At 39.0% G+C, this 20,691-nt stretch overlaps 1 protein-coding gene across 34 annotated transcripts in view; it reads right to left on the bottom strand.

Moving 5' to 3' along the window:
- Positions 1 to 20,691, bottom strand: part of TUT4 (terminal uridylyl transferase 4) — a 210,366-nt gene that overhangs the window by 62,924 nt on the left and 126,751 nt on the right. For all 34 annotated transcript variants that reach the window (XR_016211025.1, XM_089300634.1, XM_070078493.2 and 31 more), the window contains 5 exons: positions 16,456 to 16,633; positions 13,550 to 13,638; positions 12,663 to 12,714; positions 7,504 to 7,573; positions 3,957 to 4,083 (listed from right to left, as the gene is read on the bottom strand). Coding sequence is in view for 33 of the 34 variants with exons in the window: in XM_089300634.1 (XP_089156760.1) it covers positions 3,957 to 4,083; positions 7,504 to 7,573; positions 12,663 to 12,714; positions 13,550 to 13,638; positions 16,456 to 16,633 (516 nt within the window). In the remaining variant the exon portion in view is untranslated. The remainder of the gene's footprint in view (positions 1 to 3,956; positions 4,084 to 7,503; positions 7,574 to 12,662; positions 12,715 to 13,549; positions 13,639 to 16,455; positions 16,634 to 20,691) is intronic.

Genomic DNA, 20,691 nt, shown 5'->3' with positions numbered 1-20,691 from the left:
TTCCTAGCTAGTTTCATAATAATAACTTTGAGATTGAGGTTCCAAGTTCTATAAAAATCAGTGAGATTTTGTGCTTTGCTCTGAAGTACCCTAATTTTTTTTAAATTTTATTTAATAAATATAAATTTCCAAAGTACAGCTTTTGGATTACAGTGGCTTTTTCTCCCCATAATCTCCCTCCCACCCGTAACCATCCCATCTCCCGCTCCCTCTCCCAACCCATTCATACTCCCTCCTGCAAACCATCCCATCTCCTACTCCCTCTCCCATCCCATTCTTAAGATTCATTTTTAAATTATCTTTATATACAGAAGGTCAATTTAGTATATACTAAGTAAAGATTTCAACAGTTTGCACCCACACAGAAACACAAAGTGTAAAGTACTATTTGAGTATTAGTTATACCATTAATTCACATAGTACAACACATTAAGGACAGAGATCCCACATGGGGAATAATGCACAGTGACTCCTGCTGTTGATTTAACAACTGACACTCTTGTTTATGGTGTCAGTAATCACCCAAGGCTCTTGTCATGAGTTGCCAAGGCTATGGAAGCCTTTTGAGTTTGCCAACTCCAATCTTTTTTTTTTTCTTTAATTTTTTTTTCTTTTGAATGGCAGAGTTAGTCAGTGAGAGAGAGACAAAGAGAAAGGTCTTCCTTCCGTTGGTTCACTCTCCTAATGGTCGGCCCTGCACTGATCCGAAGCCAGGAGCCAGGTACTTCCTCCCGGTTTCCCCTGAGAGTGCAGGGCCCAAACATTTGGGCCATCCTCCACTGCCCTTCTGGGCCACAGCAGAGAGCTGGACTGGAAGAGGAACAACTGGGGCTAGAACCCAGCGCCCCAAACAGGACTAGAACCTGGGGTGCCGGCGCTGCAGGCGGAGGATTAGCCAAGTGAGCCATGGCACCGGCCCCACTCCGATCTTATTTAGACAAGTGAAGTTCTCTCCTCCCTTCAGAGAAAGGTACCTCCTTCCTGCTCAAGGACATTTTAACACTTGTTTCCTACCACATCAAACAAGGCTTAACATTTATCCTATGCATATTTCCCAAGTACTGATACTTTTTAGCTATATTCCCAGGAATATTTGAATTAAAAAATATAAAAAGTATGGTCATTTTGTCTAGTGGTTAGGAAGCCTGTGGCCCACACTGGAGCCAAGTGGGTTCAATACTCTGTTGTAGCTCTTTCTCCTGACTGTAGCTCCATGCTGAAGTACAGAACCTAGGAGGTAGTGATGGCTCACATATTCAGTTCCTGCCACCACATAGGAGACCTCTCCCCTTTTTCTATCTGTCTGTTTCTCCCTCTCCATCCCTCTACTTCTGTCTTCCTGCTTTTTTATAAAGTTTGTCTTTTTTATTTTTAGGGTTTTTTTTGTTTGTTTTTAACAGATTTGATATAGTTTACGGAAATAATTTTAAGAAAATAATGATATTTTCTTCCTCCTTCTCTCCATTGCTACCTCTCTCACTCCCTTCCTTCCAAGAAACTTTTCAAATAAAAATTAAAACATTTTAATTCTAATAAAATTAAGATTTTCTTTAAAATATTTATTCATTTATTTGAAACTCTGAGTTACAGAGAGAGAGGAAAAGACAAAGAAAGCTTCTATCTGCTGCTTCACTCTCCAAATGGTTGCAATGGCCAGGGCTGGGCCAGTCTGAAGCCAGGAGCCACGAGCTTATTCTGGTTCTCCCACATGGGTGCAAGAGCCCAAGTACTTGGTCCATCCTCCACTGGTTTCTCAAGAACATAAGCAGGGAGCTGGATAGGAAGTGGAGCAGCCAGGACTCAAATCAGCATCTATATAGGATGTCAGATGTCACAGTCTGCAGCTTAACCCACTACACCACAATGTGGGCCCTTAAGATTATTCTCTATAGTTAACTACAAAATTTTTTACTTTCCAGATTTAACATATAAATGCACACATAACCCTTTCAACAATAGGTATCATTAGTTAAAAAGTAATTATTAATAGGATGGGTGAGATGTAATACTTAATGATTATTTGCATGTTTTTTGACTCAAATCAGGTTATGCAGTTTTCCATGTGTTTGCTAAGCTTTAAATTTATTTTCTAAACTGCCAAGTAAATTTTTATCCAGTTTTTCTATTTTCACCCCATGTGGGTACAGGGGCCCAAGGACTTGAGCCATCTTCTACTGCCATCCTAGGCCAGAGTAGAGAGCTGGATTGGAAAAGGAGTGGCCGATGCCGGCACTTCAGGCCAGGGCTTTTTAACCCGTGCGCCACAGTGCCAGTCCCTCAATTTTAATTTTTTAAAATTCATTTTATCTACTTGAAAGACAGGCAGAGAGAGAGCCAAAGAGCTCCTAGTCACTGGTTTAGTCTCTAAATGCTTACTACAGCCAGGGCTGTGCCAGATTGAAGTCATGAACCACAAACTCAATCAGAGTCTCTAACAGGAGAGGCAGGGATCCATCTACATCAGCCACTGCCTCCCTTGGTATGCATTAATAGGAAGCTGGAATCAGAGTAAAGCCAGGACTTGACACCATGCACTAAGACATAGAATTACCTCTTTCTCTCTCTCTAACTCTATCTTTCAAGCAAAATTGCCCAATCAGAAACTGCTCCAAGTTATCAAATGAGCTGGAGAAAAGAAAATAGCATTCTTAAACCTAGAATGTAAAAAATCATGCCTGGGGCTGACACTGTGGAACAGTGGGTTAAAACGGCTGCCCTACAGGGCCAGCATCCCATATAAGCACAGGTTCTAGTCCCAGCTGCTCCACTTCTAATCCAGCTTCCTGCTAACATGTCTGGAAAGCAGAGCAAGATGGTCCAAGTCCTTGGGCACCTGCACCTACATGGAGACCCAGAAGAAGTTTCTGGCTCCTGACTTTGGCCTGGCCCAGCACCAGCTGTTGTGGACATTTGGGGAGTGAACCAGAAGATGTAATCTCTCTCCTCTCTCTTTCTCTCTGTCTCTGCCTCTCTCTACGCTTTCAAATCTTATTAATAAATAAATCTTGGGGCCGGCGCTACAGCATAGCAGGTAAAGCATCCGCCTAAAATGCTAGCATCTCATATGGGCGGCGGTTCTAGTCCCTGCTGCTCCACTTCCAATCCAGGTCTCTGCTGTGGCCTGTGAAAGCAGCAGAAGATGGCCAAAATCCTTTGGCCTCTGCACCCGCGTGGGAGACTGAGAAGAAGCTCCTGCCTCCTGGCTTCGGATCCGCACAGCTCTGGCTATTGAGGCCAACTGGGGAGTGAACCAGCAGTGGAAGACCTCTCCCTCTCTCCCTCTCTCTGCCTCTCCTTCTGTGAAACTCTGACTTTCAAGTAAATAAATAAATCTTTAAAAAATAAATAAATAAAGCTTAATAAAAAAACCAACAGAAGATCAGTAACTTACATACCATAACTTAGCACCTTACAATTTTAACTTGTCATAACAGTGAAACCTTGAGCCTCATATATTAAAATATGAAAGAAAATGTTTCTATACTACAAAAATGAAAATAAGTATGACAATTAAGAATTCTAAAGTATAATAATTAGTCTACACAGTAGTCTCTCCATATTTGAGGTTTTCCTTTCCATAATTTCAGTTACCCATGGTCAACCATGGTCTGAAAACATAGATGAAACATTTCATAAATAATTCATGTTTTAATAATTTTTTACTTCAGTATATTACTATCATTACTCTATTATTATTATTAATCTCTTACTGTGCCTAAACACATATACAGAATTTGGTGCTAAGGTTTTAGCTCTTACAGATAAGGGGGGGGGGGGGGACTATGATATGTCTATGCAACCTTATGTTCATGTATATAAATCATAACCTGCCAAACCGCTTTCCTTCTGGCATAGGTAAACTATTACTTTTGTCTCACATATTATTATTTATGTAACTTATGGGCAGAAGGGAAAGCCCAATGTATTTGAGGATCAGGTTCTTCTGTTCCACTTACCTTAGCCCAGTAACGAAAGGCTAACACCAAGGGAGTAAAGACAGGTTCCATTTTGCCAAGAGCAGCAAGCAAATCAGTAGTGAGACATGCCATATCATTTCCTGCACTCACTCTACAAAGTAAACCACTGTGAATAAGAAAGATATAAATTTCATTGCATTAATACTTTAAAAAGTGGTATACTTCAAATCCCATGGCTACCATTTACAGTCACATTTTAAAACCTACAAAGTTATAGTAGAAACAAGTGGTCTAATAAATTTAGAGCCAACTAAAAATGATGTGTCATTTCCATTACTAGAGTTGCAAGTAAGTCAAAGAAGGGTATTTTTAATATTCATCTGTACTTCAGAAATAAATTTCATTCTCAGTATTTAAGATCATGAGATATTAATTACAAAAGCAGTATTATACATCATAAATCTATGATTTATATGAAAGAAAGGATACTCATCTCTTCAGTGTCAAACAGTGTAACATATACTCCTAGTTTGTTCTTCTTGCTATGCACATGGTAAAAACAAAAACGAAATACTGGACTAGTACAACTTCTTGACTTAAATTTTTCCTTTAGAAGCTTTAATTATTTTACCCTCAGATTAAAGGTTAGAAATTGGGAGTGGGTGTTGCAGTGAATAAGTTAAGTCACCACTTGAGATGCCCACCATTTCCACATGGAGTGCCAGAAGTCATGGTTATTCCACATTTCCAATCAAGCTCCCTATTAATAAGGCAGGGAGGCTGCAGGCACTACTTGGGTTCCTGCCCTTCACCTATAAGACCCGGATGGAGTTCCTGCCTTTGGCTTGGCATAGTCCCAGCTGTTGTGGGCATTTGGGGAGTAAAACAGCGATGGAAGATGTTTCTCTTCTCTCTCTCTCTCTTTCTCTGTCTCTTCTATCACTCTGCCTTTCATATAAACGAACAAGTAAAGAAATCTTAAAGTAGCGGGGACGTCCAGGAGCCCAGTACAGGATGTTGGCATTCCAGGCAGTAGCTTAACCATCTGTTGTCATAATGCCCACCTCTAAATTAAATGAATCTTTAAAAAAAATTATAAAACATTAGAAATTACACATTAAACCACAAATTATGCTTATAAGTACATGATAACAAGAGCTACCTTAACTAGAATGACAGAGGAATAGTGGAGGTATTTTAAGGACAAAGAAGAAGGAAACTGAAGTCCAAACACAGAGGTAATTTGACACAATGTGGTAGAAAAAAACACCAGAAGAGGGGCAGGTGTTGTGGTGTGATGGGTAAAGCCACATCCCACACGGGTAGCTAATCCACTTCCAATCCAACTCCCTGCTAATCTGCATGGGAAAGCAGCAGCAGATGGCCCTAGTCCTTGGCCCCCTGTACCCACATGGGATACCTAGATGAAGTTCATGACTCCTGGCTTCAGCCTGGCCCAGCCCTGGCCAGTACACCATTTGGGGAGTAAACCAGCAGATGGAAGATCTTTCTCTCCCTTTCTGTAACTCGCCTTTCAAATAAATCTTTAAAAAACAAAACCAAAAAGTACTAGAAGTCATATTGCCACCAGTAGTTTTCTGCTTGAATGACAAGAATTTGGACAAATTGTTTAACCCCTCCCTGCACCTCAATTTTCTAATTTAAAACAAGGAAGTTGAACGGATCTTCTAGCTTTGGATAAGAAAATACAGTATCTTAAAATTTAAGATATATAATAATTTAATAATCAATAAAAGAAAACTTTATTTTCTATATTATTTCCATGTCTGTCAAACTGATTCCAATTACATTTCCACTTCCTTTTCTGAAAGTACTTTGCCTTTTCAATCCTATAGACATATGACTATAAAGGCAAGATCAGTCTTTGATATCTCATCTCATTTCAGTGAACTAAAAAGTAAACTTTAATAGACTGAGTTCCTTGAGAGGTTAATTTCTTATTTGTCTGCATCATATTAATACCTGCTAAATATCGCTGAGTGAACTTGAGGGAAAAAAATGACAATTTTACCAAAAATGTTTTTTGAATAGTTATATTTTTTACATGTTTGTGGTAAGCTTGCTATTTTTAATGAAAAGAAATTAGCTTAGTCATGTTACCTAAGGAGAAATCTGAAGTAAATATTTTCTGTCTTGGAGACATTCAATAAAAACTGCATGGGAAGAGCATTGTGGCCTAGAAGGTCAAGCTACCATTTTGGATGCCTGCATCCCATATCGGAGTGCCAATTCAACTCCTGGCTGCTCTGCTTCCAATTCAGCTTCCTGCTAACGTGCCTAGGAAACAGATGACAGCCCAAATACTAGGGTTCCTGACATCTACATGAGAGATTGAGATGAAGTTTTGGACTCCTGGCTTCAGCCTGGACCAGCCTCAACTGTTTTGGCAACGTACATAGGGAATCAGCAGACAGTAAATCTCTCTATCTCTTCTTCTGTCATTCTACATTTCAAATAAGTATAAAAAAAAATTTTTTTTTTTAGTATTTTCTCAGAGAGGGAGTTTGGCACAGTGGTTAAGACACTACTCAGGATATCTGCATCCCACATCACCACATCAGACTGCCTGAGTCCAAATCACATCTCCACTTCAGATTACAATTTTCTCAAAAAAAAAAAAAAAAAAAAAAAAAAAAAGTGTTTACTTGGAACAGAGGGTCAGAGAGAGAGAGATCTTCCATCTGCTGGTTTACTATTTATTTATTTATTTATTTATTTATTTATTTGACAGGCAGAGTGGACAGTGAGAGGGAAAGACAGAGAGAAAGGTCTTCCTGTGCCGTTGGTTCACCCTCCAATGGCCGCCAAGGCCGGCGCACTGTGCTGATCCGACGGCAGGAGCCAGGTACTTATCCTGGTCTCCCATGGGGTGCAGGGCTCAAGCACTTGGGCCATCCTCCACTGCACTCCCTGGCCACAGCAGAGAGCTGGCCTGGAAGAGGGGCAACCGGGACAGAATCCAGCGCCCCGACCGGGACTAGAACCCGGTGTGCCAGCGCCGCAAGGCGGAGGATTAGCCTACTGAGCCGCAGCGCCAGCCTCATCTGCTGGTTTACTCCCCAAATGGTCAGAACAGCCAGGGCAGAACCAGGCCAAAGCAAGGAGCCTAGAACTCCACCTGGGTCTCCTATATGGGACCAGGGGCCCAAGTACTTGGACAATCTTCTGCTGTTTTCCCAAGCACATTAGCAGGGAACTGAACTAGAAGTGGAGCAACTGGATCTTTTACTGGTCCCCATATTGGATGCGAACAACACAGATACCAGCTCAACTTGCTGAACCACAATGCTGGTTTCTCCAATTTCTTTCTAATGGGTACCCTGGGAGCAGAAGGTGATGGTTCCAGTAGTTGGATACACTTAGATGGCAGACCTAGACCGAGTTGCTGGCTCCTGGTTTGAGTCTGGCCCAATCCTAGTTATTGCCGGCATGTGGAGAGTAAACAAACCTCCCTGTCTCTGTATCTCCTGCCTCTTGCCTATCCCCTCCACCCCTCTCTCCCTGCCTGCCCTTCAAATAAAATTTTTTAATTTTTAAAAATATTTTACTTTCTCTTCCTTGTTACCTTTTCCGATCTTTGCACACCACAACAGGAACTTTGGCATGAAAATCAGATTCCACATCTACGTATAATACTATAAGGGAAAAAAAATAAGATGTCAACAACTCTTAAAGTTTGCTCTATAATAAACATTAAGTAATAGTTTCCATCTAAAAAATCACTCTCATTGCTTCTGTGGGATGATCCACTCTTTCTACTATGAGCATCATCCCAACAGATCTCTTACCTCTCTTGGTGTCATTTGCTGCACACCACAAACCACAGGTACAGTCCCAAATACTGTGCAAAAATTACAATCACCTTAAGAAAGGTCTTAACATCCCTAAAAGTTCGAAGATTTCCAAGTAAGTATATAATCTACTCAAAGTGTTAAGCCTTCATAGATACACAGCAAAGGGAGGATATCATATATTTCTGAGTGCTATTTCCCCAAGAGTCATGAAATGAGGACCTACCATGATTTGACAGTTTAATTATTTTAAATTAACGTTTGTAAGGAGAGGCTAACTCTGCTGGTCTCATTTATTGTTAACATATATAGAGTCTGCCTCATCAATCCTGCTAGGAATGAACTAACTGGGTAAATCACACTTCTACTCTGAAGTCTTTTTCTGTGCCTCAAAACTAAGCACCATTCTATGAATGCCTAATCTACATATAGATGCACTCATATTCATCTGAAATTCAAATAAAATCTCTCAGTAGTACTTCTTGGAATAACTAAAAAACATGTGCTGAGGACCTACACATCAGAAATTGCACTATGCACAACAGATATGACAACTAGTAAGACAAAGACCTCAATGACAGGTTTGGAACACAAACAGAAGCAAATAAATCCTGTATATGATGTGCTAGAGATTGTTACAGGATAAACGGAAGACGTAAGGAGAAATTAATTTTTTAAAAAATTTGCATTTATTTATTTGAAAGTCAGAGTTACAGAGAAGGAGAGGAAGAACCAGAGACAAAGAGAGGGAGAGATCGATCTTCCATCTGCTGGTTCACTCCCCAGATGGCATCAACAGCCAGGGCTGGGACAGGCCAAAGCCAGGAGTCCCAAGCTTCTTCTGCAACTCCCATGTGGGTGCAGGGATCCAAGCACTTGGGGCATCCCCTGCTGCTTTTCCAGGTGCATTAGCAGGAAGCTGGATTGGAAGTGGAGCAGCCAGGACTCAAACAGAAACCCATATAGGATGCTTACACTGCAGGCAGAGGATTAACCTTCTATACCACAGTGCTGGCCCCAAATAATTTTATATTAACTTTTATAAACCTATGCTATGTGACTTAAAATGATCTACACACGTATTTTACTGGAAAAGACGTATTTTTAGTATTTACATTAGCAGCAGGTGCTTGGTCTAACAATTATAGGCCTACATCTCATATTGAAGTACCTACGTTGGATACCTGGGTCTGGATCTAGCTTCCTGCTAATGCACACCCTGGGAAGCAGTGGTAATAGTTCAAGAATTTGGATCCCTCCCAACCCCTGGGAGACTGGGATTAATACCCTGGCTCCTGGCTTCAATCCAGACAGACCTGGCCTTCATGGGCACTGGGGTAGTGAATCAGAAGATCAAAGATCAGTATCGATATTGTTTGCTTGCTCTTTTTCTCAAATAAATAAAAACTTAAAATATATAAATATCAGGGCCAGCATGGTGGTATAGTGGGCACCAGTTTGAGACCCAGCTGCTCCACTTCTGATCCAGCTCCTTGCTAATGTCCCTGGGAAAGCAGCAGAAGATGGCGAAAGTGGTTGGCACCCTACACCCACGTGGGAGACCCAGAAGAAGCTCTTGCTCCTGGCTTCAGCCTGGCCTAAGCCCTGGTTGTTGCTGCCATTTGGGGAGTGAACTAGTGGATGGAAGACCTCTCTCTCTGTTTCTCCTCCTCTCTCCTAATTCTGCCTTTCAAATAAATAAATCTTAAAAATGTTTAATATATAAATATGGGGGGAGAGCATTTGGACTACTAGTTAAGACACCCACATCCCATTTTACAGTGCCTGGATTCAATGCCCAGCTATGCTCCTGAATCCATTTTTCTGCTAATGTAGACCCTGGATGTCAAAAGAACTTGGTTCCTGACTAATAGCTTTGGTCTAGTTTATCCCCAGCTGTTGCAGACATCTGGGGAGTGAATCAGAAAATGGGAGCTCTTTGTCTCTCAAATAAAGTTTTAAAAGAAATAAATGAATAATGTTTTACGGTGGGCCAATACTATCTAGTAATGCTGAAGACATAAAGGCTTTCTTTACCTCTTACTTGTTTTGTATAATAAGAAACAAGTATTTATTAAGAAAGAAAACTATATTAAAATACCTCTACAAGCTAAATTGCACCAAACTCATCCCTTAAAAATTAATTTCCCAAAAAGGACAATGGGCAGAAGGAAACAGATAATAACAGAGTTGATGGTGCTGACAGAAAGAGAAAGGAAGTTTAAAACTGACATGTCTTCTGAGAATGTAAGGCTTTAATTTTTTTTTAATAGATTTATTTATTTTGAAAGGCAGAGTTACAAAGGGAGAGTGAGACAGTGCGGGAATGAGAGAGAGACAGAGAGAGGATCTTCCATCCGTTGGTTCACTCCCCAAATGGCCACAAGAGCCAGGGCTGGGCCATCCCGAAGTCAGGAGCCAGGAGTTTCACCTGGATCTCCCACATGATTGGCAGTTAAGCCATTTCACACTGTTTTCCTAAGCACATTAGCAAAGAGCTAGATCAGAAGTGGAGCAGCAGGGACACTGGCACACATGCAACATGCTGCTGTCATAGCCTGTTGCACCAACATCAGCTTTCTTGCTTCAATGCTTTCTTGGAGCCAATTATATGGGGAGTAAATCAGCAAACGGAAGATGGATGTTTCTTCTCTCTCTGTAATTCTGCCTTTCAAATAAATGAATAAATAAATCTTTTAAAAACCAAGTAAATAAAAAACATTTTCATAAGTCAAATTACAAATACTTTTGCCAGGTGTTTTTAGTTCATTAAATTTAAAGTAATTATAATTACAGTTGCAAAAATTTAATAAGAGACTAATACCTACCAGGCACTTTTCTAAACTACAGTTTAATCCATTTCCTCACAACAACCTTCGCATCAACACAATGGGTTACTGCCATTTTACCAATGAGAAAACTAAAATTTTGGTTTATCAAAGGATACACAATCAGTGAGTGACATAATTAAAATCTCACTCCAAGCTGGGGAATGACCCAGAAGACAGCAGCATATATGCATGTGCTCTCTTTCTCTCTGCTGCTCAAATTAAAAAAAAACTAAAACCTCAGCTCAAAAAGTCTAGCTCCAGATCCTGAGCTCTTCAACATTTACTTTATAATGAGAAAAACAGTAAGTAAACTGCCCTCCGCATAAAATTTCCAATTTCTAATACATGACTAGGGTTTTGTTTAAAACATTTGCAATGTTAAAATATTTACTTTAGAAGCATTTTTACCTATACTAATGTTCTATTTAGGAAAGCAATCCAGACAAGGCATATCCAAAAATTTACCGGGTATGATTCAGTTAATATGACATAAATAAATAGGTTGATATCACTATTTTTGAATGGGAAAATAAACAAATTTATTCAATGCATACACACATTTATTCCAATTCTCTTTCTACCTTCTTTCATCAATCATCTCCTAATGATTTTAGGTTTCCATCTTCTCTTATACAATAAAATGCCCATTATACAGTAGCTCCCTTATCTGCAATACTCTCCAAGACCCCCAGTATATACCTGAAACAATGGATAATACAAAACTTCATATATACCATGTTTCTCCCTATATTTACATACCCATAATAAAAATTAACAATTATGCATAGTAAGAGACTGCTGATAACTAATAATTAAATCAAATAATTATACTATAATAAAAGGTATATAAATGTGGTTTGTCTAAAACTCTTATTGTACTGTAGACCTAAACCACCTCAGCATATGATTTTTTTCTTTCCTTGTTAAGTCAACAACTTTGACCTTTTCCCTTAAAAAAAAAAAAGCAATTTGTGATTTCTCCTTGGCATATCCAAATTGCCAATATCACTACTCTTGCACTTTGGGGCAATTATTAAGTAAATTAAGTTACTTGAGGCCGGTGCCGCGGCTCACTAGGCTAATCCTCCGCCTGCAGCGCCGGCACCCCAGGTTCTAGTCCCGGTTGGGGCACCGGTTCTGTCCCAGTTGCTCCTCTTCCAGTCCAGCTCTCTGCTGTGGCCCGGGAGTGCAGTGGAGGATGGCCCAGGTCCTTGGGCCCTGCACCCGCACGGGAGACCAGGAGGAAGCACCTGGCTCCTGGCTTCGGATTGGCACAGCACGCCGGTCAGAATGCACCAGCTGTGGCGGCCACTTGGGAGGTGAACCAACAGAAAAAGAAAGACCTTTCTCTCTGTCTCTCTCTCTCACTGTCTAACTCTGCCTGTCAAAAAAAATTAATTTAATTAAATTGAATTAAATCAAGAGTTACTTGAACACAACCCTAGCAATACTTCCACAGTCAATATAGCCAAGATGGCTACTAGACTAATGAGCAGGAAGTATATCCAGTACAAATACATTTAACAAAGGGATTGACTGATGAATCTGGCTGGATGGAGGTGGACAATGAAAGATTCCATCACACTACACAAGATGGCATACAATTTAAATTTTTTATTAAATTTTATTGCAAAACAAGCAGAATATTGCCCAAGTCAATTTAAAACTTTGAATGTGTTATTTCTGGAATATCCCACATAATAATTTTTGGACTGTGGTTGACTGTGAGAACTGTGGTTGACTGTGAGAACTGAAAGTGCAGAAAGCAAAACTGCAGAAACAGGAAAACTACTATATTCAAAGCTGATATTTTTGAAATTACCCAAAAGGCAGTGGATTTACAGATTCAATTTTTATATGGTATTTTGAACTTAACCAACAGATAATTTACATTTTCTAATGTACCCATTAAATACACATAGACAAATAAACAACTTGCTATCTATCCATATGTAACAAGACTCAAATATGCTACTAGTTTTACATGACTGTGTATATATACACAGTATATACATACATACATCTATAAAGTATATACTGAGTATAAACTACAAAACACAGGACTGTTAGAAAGACACTCTCTAAAAAAGAGGAAAACTTACCATTTTTTTTTAAAATTCCAAGCACTTTTATCAGAAGATCTGGATGGTTCATCTAAAAAAAATTTTGAAATTAAAACAGCATACTAATTTCAAAGTTGAGGTAGCAGAATATTAGGAAGAAATCAATTTCATTTAAAAATATGTTAAGGGGCTGGCACTGTGGCGTAGTGGGTAAAGCTGTCACCTGCAGTGCCGGCATCCCAAATGGGCGCCGGTTCAACTCCCAGCTGCTCCACTTCTGATCCAGCTCTCTCCTATGACCTGGGAAAGCAGTAGAAGCTGGCCCAAGTCATTGGGCCCCTGAACCCTCATGGGAAACCCGGAATAAGTTCCTGACTCCTAACTTCAGATCAGCACAGCTCCGGCCACTGTGGCCACTTGGGGAGTGAACCAGTAAATGGAAGACCTCTCTCTCTGCCTCTGCCTCTCTGTAAGTCTGCCTTTCAAATGAATAAATCTTTTTAAAATAAGTTAAAATACTCACTGTCTAACTCTGCCTGTCAAAAAAAAAGTTAAAATAATGATCTATATTTTAAAATAATAGAATACTATTTCACTTTTATGTCAACAAATACTGTTAAGGGTTATCATAAAAGCCTGAAGTTGGGTCTAGCTGCTCTCTCTGCTTTCTACCTTGCCATGTAATTCTTCCCCTGTACAACCACATGAGGCATTCATCAAATTTGCATTGTGCCATTTCAACTTTCAGCCTCCAAAACTGTGATCTAAATAAGTCTCTTTCCTTCACAATAACTTATCTCAGTTATTTTGCTCTGTAACAAAAAGCTGATTAATTCTCCTACCCTTTATCTGTAAAAGATTATCCATAAAAATCACTAAATACTAGTTAAGAACCACACAGGAAAGGTTCTTTTTAACTTACTTACCTTGGGAGGAAATTTTATATCTATATTAACATCACTACTTTTCAGAGCAAACTTAGTCAGAGATGAGCCATACAACCTAAGTGAACATTCTGGAATAAAGGAAAAAACAAAAGCATGAAAGAATGCAAATATGGAAGCTTTAAAAAACAGCAGCAGCAAAATGGAACATACTTCAATCTATGTCATCTGTTTCCAGTACAACAATTATAGAAGAATGACATTCAATCACACTAATCTATACAAATTAAAGTGTTTCCCAGTTATGGGGTGCAGAAACAGAGAAGGGAAAGAAAATTTACTTATAAAAGTTCAGTATTTAAACAAAACTTTAGTTATAGTTCATTGAGGAGTAACAGAGAATGTGCTTATCTAGCTAAGCTACTATCACAAACTATATTTACTTATTTTTAGATACTTATATTTACTTAAATTACAAATTACATACTTATATTTACATAAGAAATAGTACTTTGGGGAAAGGTTCATATTCACTGCTCATGTTTTTTAAAAATATGAAGCCAAGCCAATTGACATTACAACCTAAAATCTAAAAAACAATGCCTCTCAAAAGTTCACAGAACAAAAATATAGAATAACAAACTACCTACATCTTTCTCAGACTATCAGAAGTGTTATGTTCAAAACTATAAAAAGGCAAACTATATAAGAATCCACCAGAGGACAAGTTAGAAGTAATAATTGGGAATGATTATGCAGGTTTACTTTCTTACAAAGTTGGAGCTCATATTCAACTATATATACATAAAAGTCTGTTTTTCAAGCTCTCAAGATGACTCAAAGTCATCTAAGTCATTAAAATCACACAAATTCCATTCCTGGTTATACAAAAGTGAATTATTTTTATAAATTACATTAGAATTTATGCATTTTAGGTAGGAAACCAAATTATTACAAATAATAAAAAACTATTTTTAAATTCTAACTATAGTCTTCATAAATTTCAGAATGAATTAATATGAAATAATAATTTAACCACTGTCTAAAATTATTCTGCGGGTAAAAAGTAAGTTTTATTTAAGGTGTATTTACTTATCTCTATATTAATGCAAAAAAATGACACAAGCCAAGGACTGGTATTGTGGTACAGCAGGTTAAACCACCACTTATGAAGCTAGCATCCCGTGCTAGAGTGCCAGTTTGAGTCCTCGCTCTTCTGCTTCCAATCCAGCTCCCTGCTGATGTGCCTGAGAAGGCAAAAGATGGCCCAAGTGCTTGGGGCCCTGCCACACATGTAGCAAAGTATGATGGAGTTCCTGGCTCCTGGCTTTGGCCCTGGCTGTTGTGGCCATTTGGGGAGTGAACCAGCAGTCTCTCTCTCTCTCTCTCTCTCAGTTACTCACTCACTCACTCATTTGCTCTGCCTTTCAAATAAATAAATCTTTAAAGAAATAATGCTAGGTCATATGCTATCTGTTCAGCTTTAGGAGAGAATGTCAAAAAATAAAAATGACACGGGCTAAACAAATAGTCTAAACACAGATGTCTAAAATAAATGACTTGATACTCTCCCTTGTACCAAAAATTATGTTTTTGCTGTTCTACTTAAAGGAAATTAATTTTTTTCCCCAAATCAGGAACAGGATGAATGTTTATACTAAAAAGAATCTGACTAAAAAGTTCACTCAGAAGTCAATGAGATTGAAGCAGGCATTTGACATAGTTTGAGACACCAGCCACTTAGGACACCCACATCTACTATCAGAGTGCCTGCTTTGAGTTCTGGCTCCTTCACTTCAATCCAGCTTCCTGTTAATGTACCCCTGGGAAGCAGCAGATCATGGCTCAATTACTTGGGTCCCTGTCACCTACATGAAAGACGTGGATTGAATTCAAGGTCCCTGGCTTTGGCCTGACCCAGCTTGGGCTACTGAGAGCACTTAGAGAGTAAACGGACCAGTGTCTCTGTCTCTGCCTTTCAAGCAATGTGAAAATTTAAAATCACCACCACCACCAAATCACTTTATTAGAAAAAAAAAAAAATCAATGATATTGAGGCAAGCATTTGGTCTAGCAAAGTTAAAACAACTGTGTTGGGGCAGTGCTGTGATGCAGTGGGTTAAGCTGCCACCTGCACAGCCAGCATCCAATATAGGTTCAAGTTAAATTCCAGGCTGCTCCACTTCCCATGTAGCTTCCCACTATAATGTGCTTGGGAAAGCAGTAAAAGATGGTTCAAGAAAACCTGGGTCCCTGCCACCCATGTGTTAGACCCAGATGGAGTTCCAAGCTCCTGGCCCAGCCCTGGCTATTGTGGCCATCTGGGGAGTGAACCAGAAGATAGAAGACCTCATTCTCTGTCTCTTCCTCTAATTCTTTCTTTCAAATAAATAAATCTTTAAAAACAAAACAAGTCTATGAACTACTTTGGAATGCCTGGATTTCACTCACAGCTCCAGCTCCTGATGACAGCTTCCTGTCAGTGCAAACTCTAGGAATGAGCATGTGATGGTTCAAATAATTGGGTCCCTGCTATTCACAAGCACTGAACACGCACATGTACTGAACTCCCAATTCCCAGGTCCAGCCCCAAACCCAGCCCCACACCATGTGCATTTGGGGAGTGGACAACAAGATAGGAGCTCTGACTGTGTATATGTGTCTGTATCCATCTCATCTGTATTTTATATGTGTGTGTACTTTCTAAATTTTAAATCAGACTGAAAAGTAACGTAAAATATATTTTACCATTAAGAAATTATTCTATACTTTGTATTTAAAATTTTTCATTACAAAATACCCTGTACCATAACTGTTTTCCTTTTAACCCTACAAAAAATCATTCATAAAACAAAGTCGTTTAAAATTAAGAAATTTATTCTAGTTCAAGTAGTGGCAAGAAAGAAAGTTCTGTGATTTGAAAAATTAAAAATAAAATGATTTCGTACCTGGTAAAACGGTCGTTATAACCTTTGACATTTCCGCCACAATCTCCTTACGGACTCTGAGGTCATCATCTGTTATTCCTTGTTCTTTTGCTAATTCAATAACCGCAACACTTAAAGCAGCCAAGTGAGCAGGGGAAGGCGGTGGCAGAGAACGAAGCTCATTTTCTTCCTGTTTTTCCTATTAGTGTAATGTTTCACAATGACAATAATAACAATAATGTTTCTATTTTACTGTCTATGTATTTAGGAGATAGGGACCAAAAAAATTAACTCAATATTCACCTTTATGAAGAAATACAGAAGAAAATATAATAAAGAAAACAAGAGACAGAAAACTCTGCTTTTGTGGAGCATGAGTCAGGAATAAGAAGTACTGTGGGAGAACTTATTAAATTTTTTTATTTGTTCTACTGTAGTGGATAAATTCTGATATGCTACAATAGGATACCCTAAATACAACACTTAGCTGCTGACTTTGTTGCAGTAGACAGATAGAGCAGGTATTAAATCATATGTAACCAGCATGTAACATTATCAAGTTAAATGGGCACAGGAAAATTTTCTAGACTCTATCTTCACATTTGGTACACTGCCTACTACTTACAATTTATTTCTTTTATAATATAAACACTGCTAGACAAAATTTTCAAAAAACATGTATTCACAATATTATATATGTATAATGACTTATCAACTAATAATTTTTCTATTAAAAATACACACTAATTGCAAAAGCTAGATAAAACAGGGAAAAACCTTTCACAATCTCACATCCTACTCTCTCCATTTTTAACATAACTAAGAACATACAATTTCTTTTATTTAGTGTTACAACATAAGAACTTTGTTAATACTTTTCAATCAAGAACCTCTCTTATCTTTTGAGACATAAAACTCACAAGAGATATAATAACCAAAACTAGTTGCTACCCAAATATAATTAAACAAAGACTTTGGTCCATTCCTAAAGTCACTCATTATTATCACATTCAGGATCAAAATTAAGTTTACCTTGGGTATAAAACTGTCAAACACAGCAAGTCAACCTCATTTTACAAGTTTCTGTAACCATTTGTACAATTCTCAAAACTTAGTATAAACTTTTAGATGAATGTCTGAGATTTCAGAACTATTCTTTTAGGATTCATTCAGGGCAGGCATCATGGCACAGCAGGTTAAGCCACTGCTTCAGATGCTGGCATCCCATATCAGAGTGCTAGCTCAAGTCCCAGCTACTCCATGCTTCAGATCCAGCTTCCTGCTAATGCAACTGGGAGGGAGCAGGTAAGAGCCCATGAACTACGATTTCCCAGCAGTGATGTGGGAGACCTGGATGGAGTTCCTGGTTCCCAGATTTGGCCTAGCCCATCCCACACTATTGGGCATTTGGGTAATGAACCAGCAGATGAAAGATCTCTCTGTCCCTCCCTCTCTATCACTCTTTGAAACACAATACACCTTTAAAAAAAAAAAAAAAAAAGAAAAGAAAAGGATTCATCCAAGGGATTAATAGTAACATACTTAATAAATTAAACAAGATTATCCTTAAAAACATGGAATTACCAAAAACTGCTCTGACCCATAGTGTTAGATTTTCATGGAAATAAGAACATAAAAGACAATCTTTCAGGATTATGATTCTCAGGGTTTTTGGATATTAGGGATTTTGATCTTTGGAAATTTCAACATTCAGGATTACAGCATTAAGGACATGTCCTGGGGCTGGCGCTGTGGCACAGCAGGTTAAAGCACTCGCCTGAAGCATGGGCATCTCATATGGACGCCAGTTCCGAGTCCTGGAAACTTCCCTTCCGATCCAGCTCCCTGTTAATGCGCCTGGGAAAGCAGCAGAGGGCAGCCCAGGTCCTTGGGCCCCTGCACCTATGTGGGAGACCCAGAAGAAGCTCCTGGCTGCTGACTTCAGATCAGCTCAGCTCCGGCTGTTGTGGCCATTTGGGGAGTGAACCAGCATATAGAAGACCTCTCTCTAATTCTTTCAAATAAATAAATCTTTTTAAAAATGTTTTTTGAGATTATGAATGATAACAGTATTTTGAAGGTAAATTTTATAGGATTTGTTGCTGGTTTGAATGTGAGATGTAAGAGAAAGAAATCAATTATGACTTAAAGATGTTCTTCCTACTAGCTGGGTGAATGGGGTTTCCTTCAAAGATAAGGTATATTCCAGAAAGAACTAGTTTAGGCTAGAAAAATTTGTCCTAGAGTAATAGCCTCAGAAGCAGTCCACAATTTCCAATCTGGCCATTTATTTCTCTCCATATTGCTACTAGTTTCCTGCTTAAAAAACCATCAATAGGGGCCAGCATCGTGGTAAACCGGGTAAAGTTGCCACCTGTACTCCATATGGGCACCAGTTAGTGTTCTGGATGTTCCTGCTCCACCACAATGCCAGTCCCTTCTGTTTTGTTTTGAAGATTTATTTATTTACTCAAAAGGCAGAGCTAGAGAGAGGTAGGGAGAGGCAAGGAGTAAAGGGGGCGGGGGGGGGGGTAGAAGGGAAGGGAGAAGGGAGAGAGAGATCTTCCATCCACCGGTTCACTTCCCAAATGATTGCAGTGGCAGGGGCTGGGCCAGGTAGAAACCAGAAACTTCATCTGAGTTTCCCACATGGGTGACAGGGACCCAAGCACCTGGGCCATCTTCCATTGCTTTCCCAGGCACATTAGCAGGGAGCTGGGTTGGAAGTAGAGGAACTGGGACTTAAGGGATTTAAACCAGCACCCATATGGTATTACTGGTGTCACAGACAGTTTAACCCACTGCGCTACAACACCAGCCTTGCAAATCACATTTCTAAAAAGGAATTAATATCCAGAACATATAAACAATTCCTTAGCCTCCATATAAAGAAAACAACCCAATTCAAAAGTGGGGGAAAAGAGACTTTAATAGACATTTCTCCAAAGGTATATAAATGGCCAAGAAGTACACAAAAGGGTGCTGAACATCATTAATTATCAAGGAAACACTACTCAAAAGCACAATAAGATATCCTTTCACAATCATGAGCATTGCTACTCTCAAATAAAAACAAAACAAGAACAGAAAATAAAGAGTTGGTGTGAATGTGGAGCAACTGGAAACTGTATACACTACTGGTGAGAAGGTAAATTGCCACTGCGGAAAATAGCATGGCAATTCAAAAAAAATTAAACATAGATTTACCATTCAATCCAGCAATTCCACTCCTGGGTATGTACAGAAAATAAATGAAACCAGAGATTCAAAGAGGTACTTCCACATTAATAGTCATAGCAACATTATTCACAATAGCCAAAAAGCAGAAACAAATCAAGTGTCCATCCATGAATGAAAAGGATACAGAAAACAGTATATTGATACAATGAACTATTACTCATGCTTTAAAAGGAAGGAAATTCTGATACCTGGAACAGTAAGGTTGACTTCAAGACACTATGCTAAATTTTATAAGCACAAAAAGACAAATAAGAGTAAGTAAGCCTACAGCAGATAAAAACATAAAGAGAGGGAATAGGACGGTGGTCAGCAGATGCTGGAGGGAAAGGGATTGGGAGTTATTATTTAATGGGTGCAGAGCTTCAGTATGAGATGATGAAAAAGTTCCTGAGGCAGATAGGGGAGATGATTGCAAAACAATATGAATGTGCTCACTCAAAAATTTTAGGAGCAAACACCGCATCCCACAGGGGTGTATCTGGGTTCAACACCCAGCTCTGATTCCTTACTCCAGCTTTATGCAAATGCACACTCTGGAAGGCAATAGTGATGACTCAAATAACTGAATTCCTGACACCCACACAGGAGACCCAGATTACATTCCTTGCTCCAGGCTTGGCCGCGACCTGGTCATCACAGACATTTGAGGAATGAACTAGCAGTTGGGAGCTCGCTTGCCCATTCTCTCTTGCTCTCTCCCTCTCAAATAAATAATAAAAAACAATTTTAATTGTTAAAATAGCAAATTTTGTATTTTACCACAATAAAAAAATTTTTAAAAAACCTTCAAAGCAACTATTGTGGAAACAGACCATCTTCTTAACATGAAATATAAAGTAATTTGGTTTCTATTTACCTTGCTAGGCCTTTCTCCAATCAGTCTCCCACCCCCTCCAACATTTTTGGTAAATACTCACATTTTTAAATAGTCACTAACTGCCAAATACTATATATATATTATTGTGGCTCCACACCTTTACTCATTTTATTCCCTATGCCCTCTTCTTTGTATCCATC

This window comes from Oryctolagus cuniculus, chromosome 7 (assembly GCF_051225735.1).
Source record: "Oryctolagus cuniculus isolate XC-2025 breed Fujian yellow rabbit chromosome 7, ASM5122573v1, whole genome shotgun sequence".
Classification (NCBI taxonomy): domain Eukaryota; kingdom Metazoa; phylum Chordata; class Mammalia; order Lagomorpha; family Leporidae; genus Oryctolagus; species Oryctolagus cuniculus.
The sequence above is the reverse complement of the archived record's forward strand: the minus strand, read 5'-3'. Positions and strand labels throughout refer to the sequence as shown.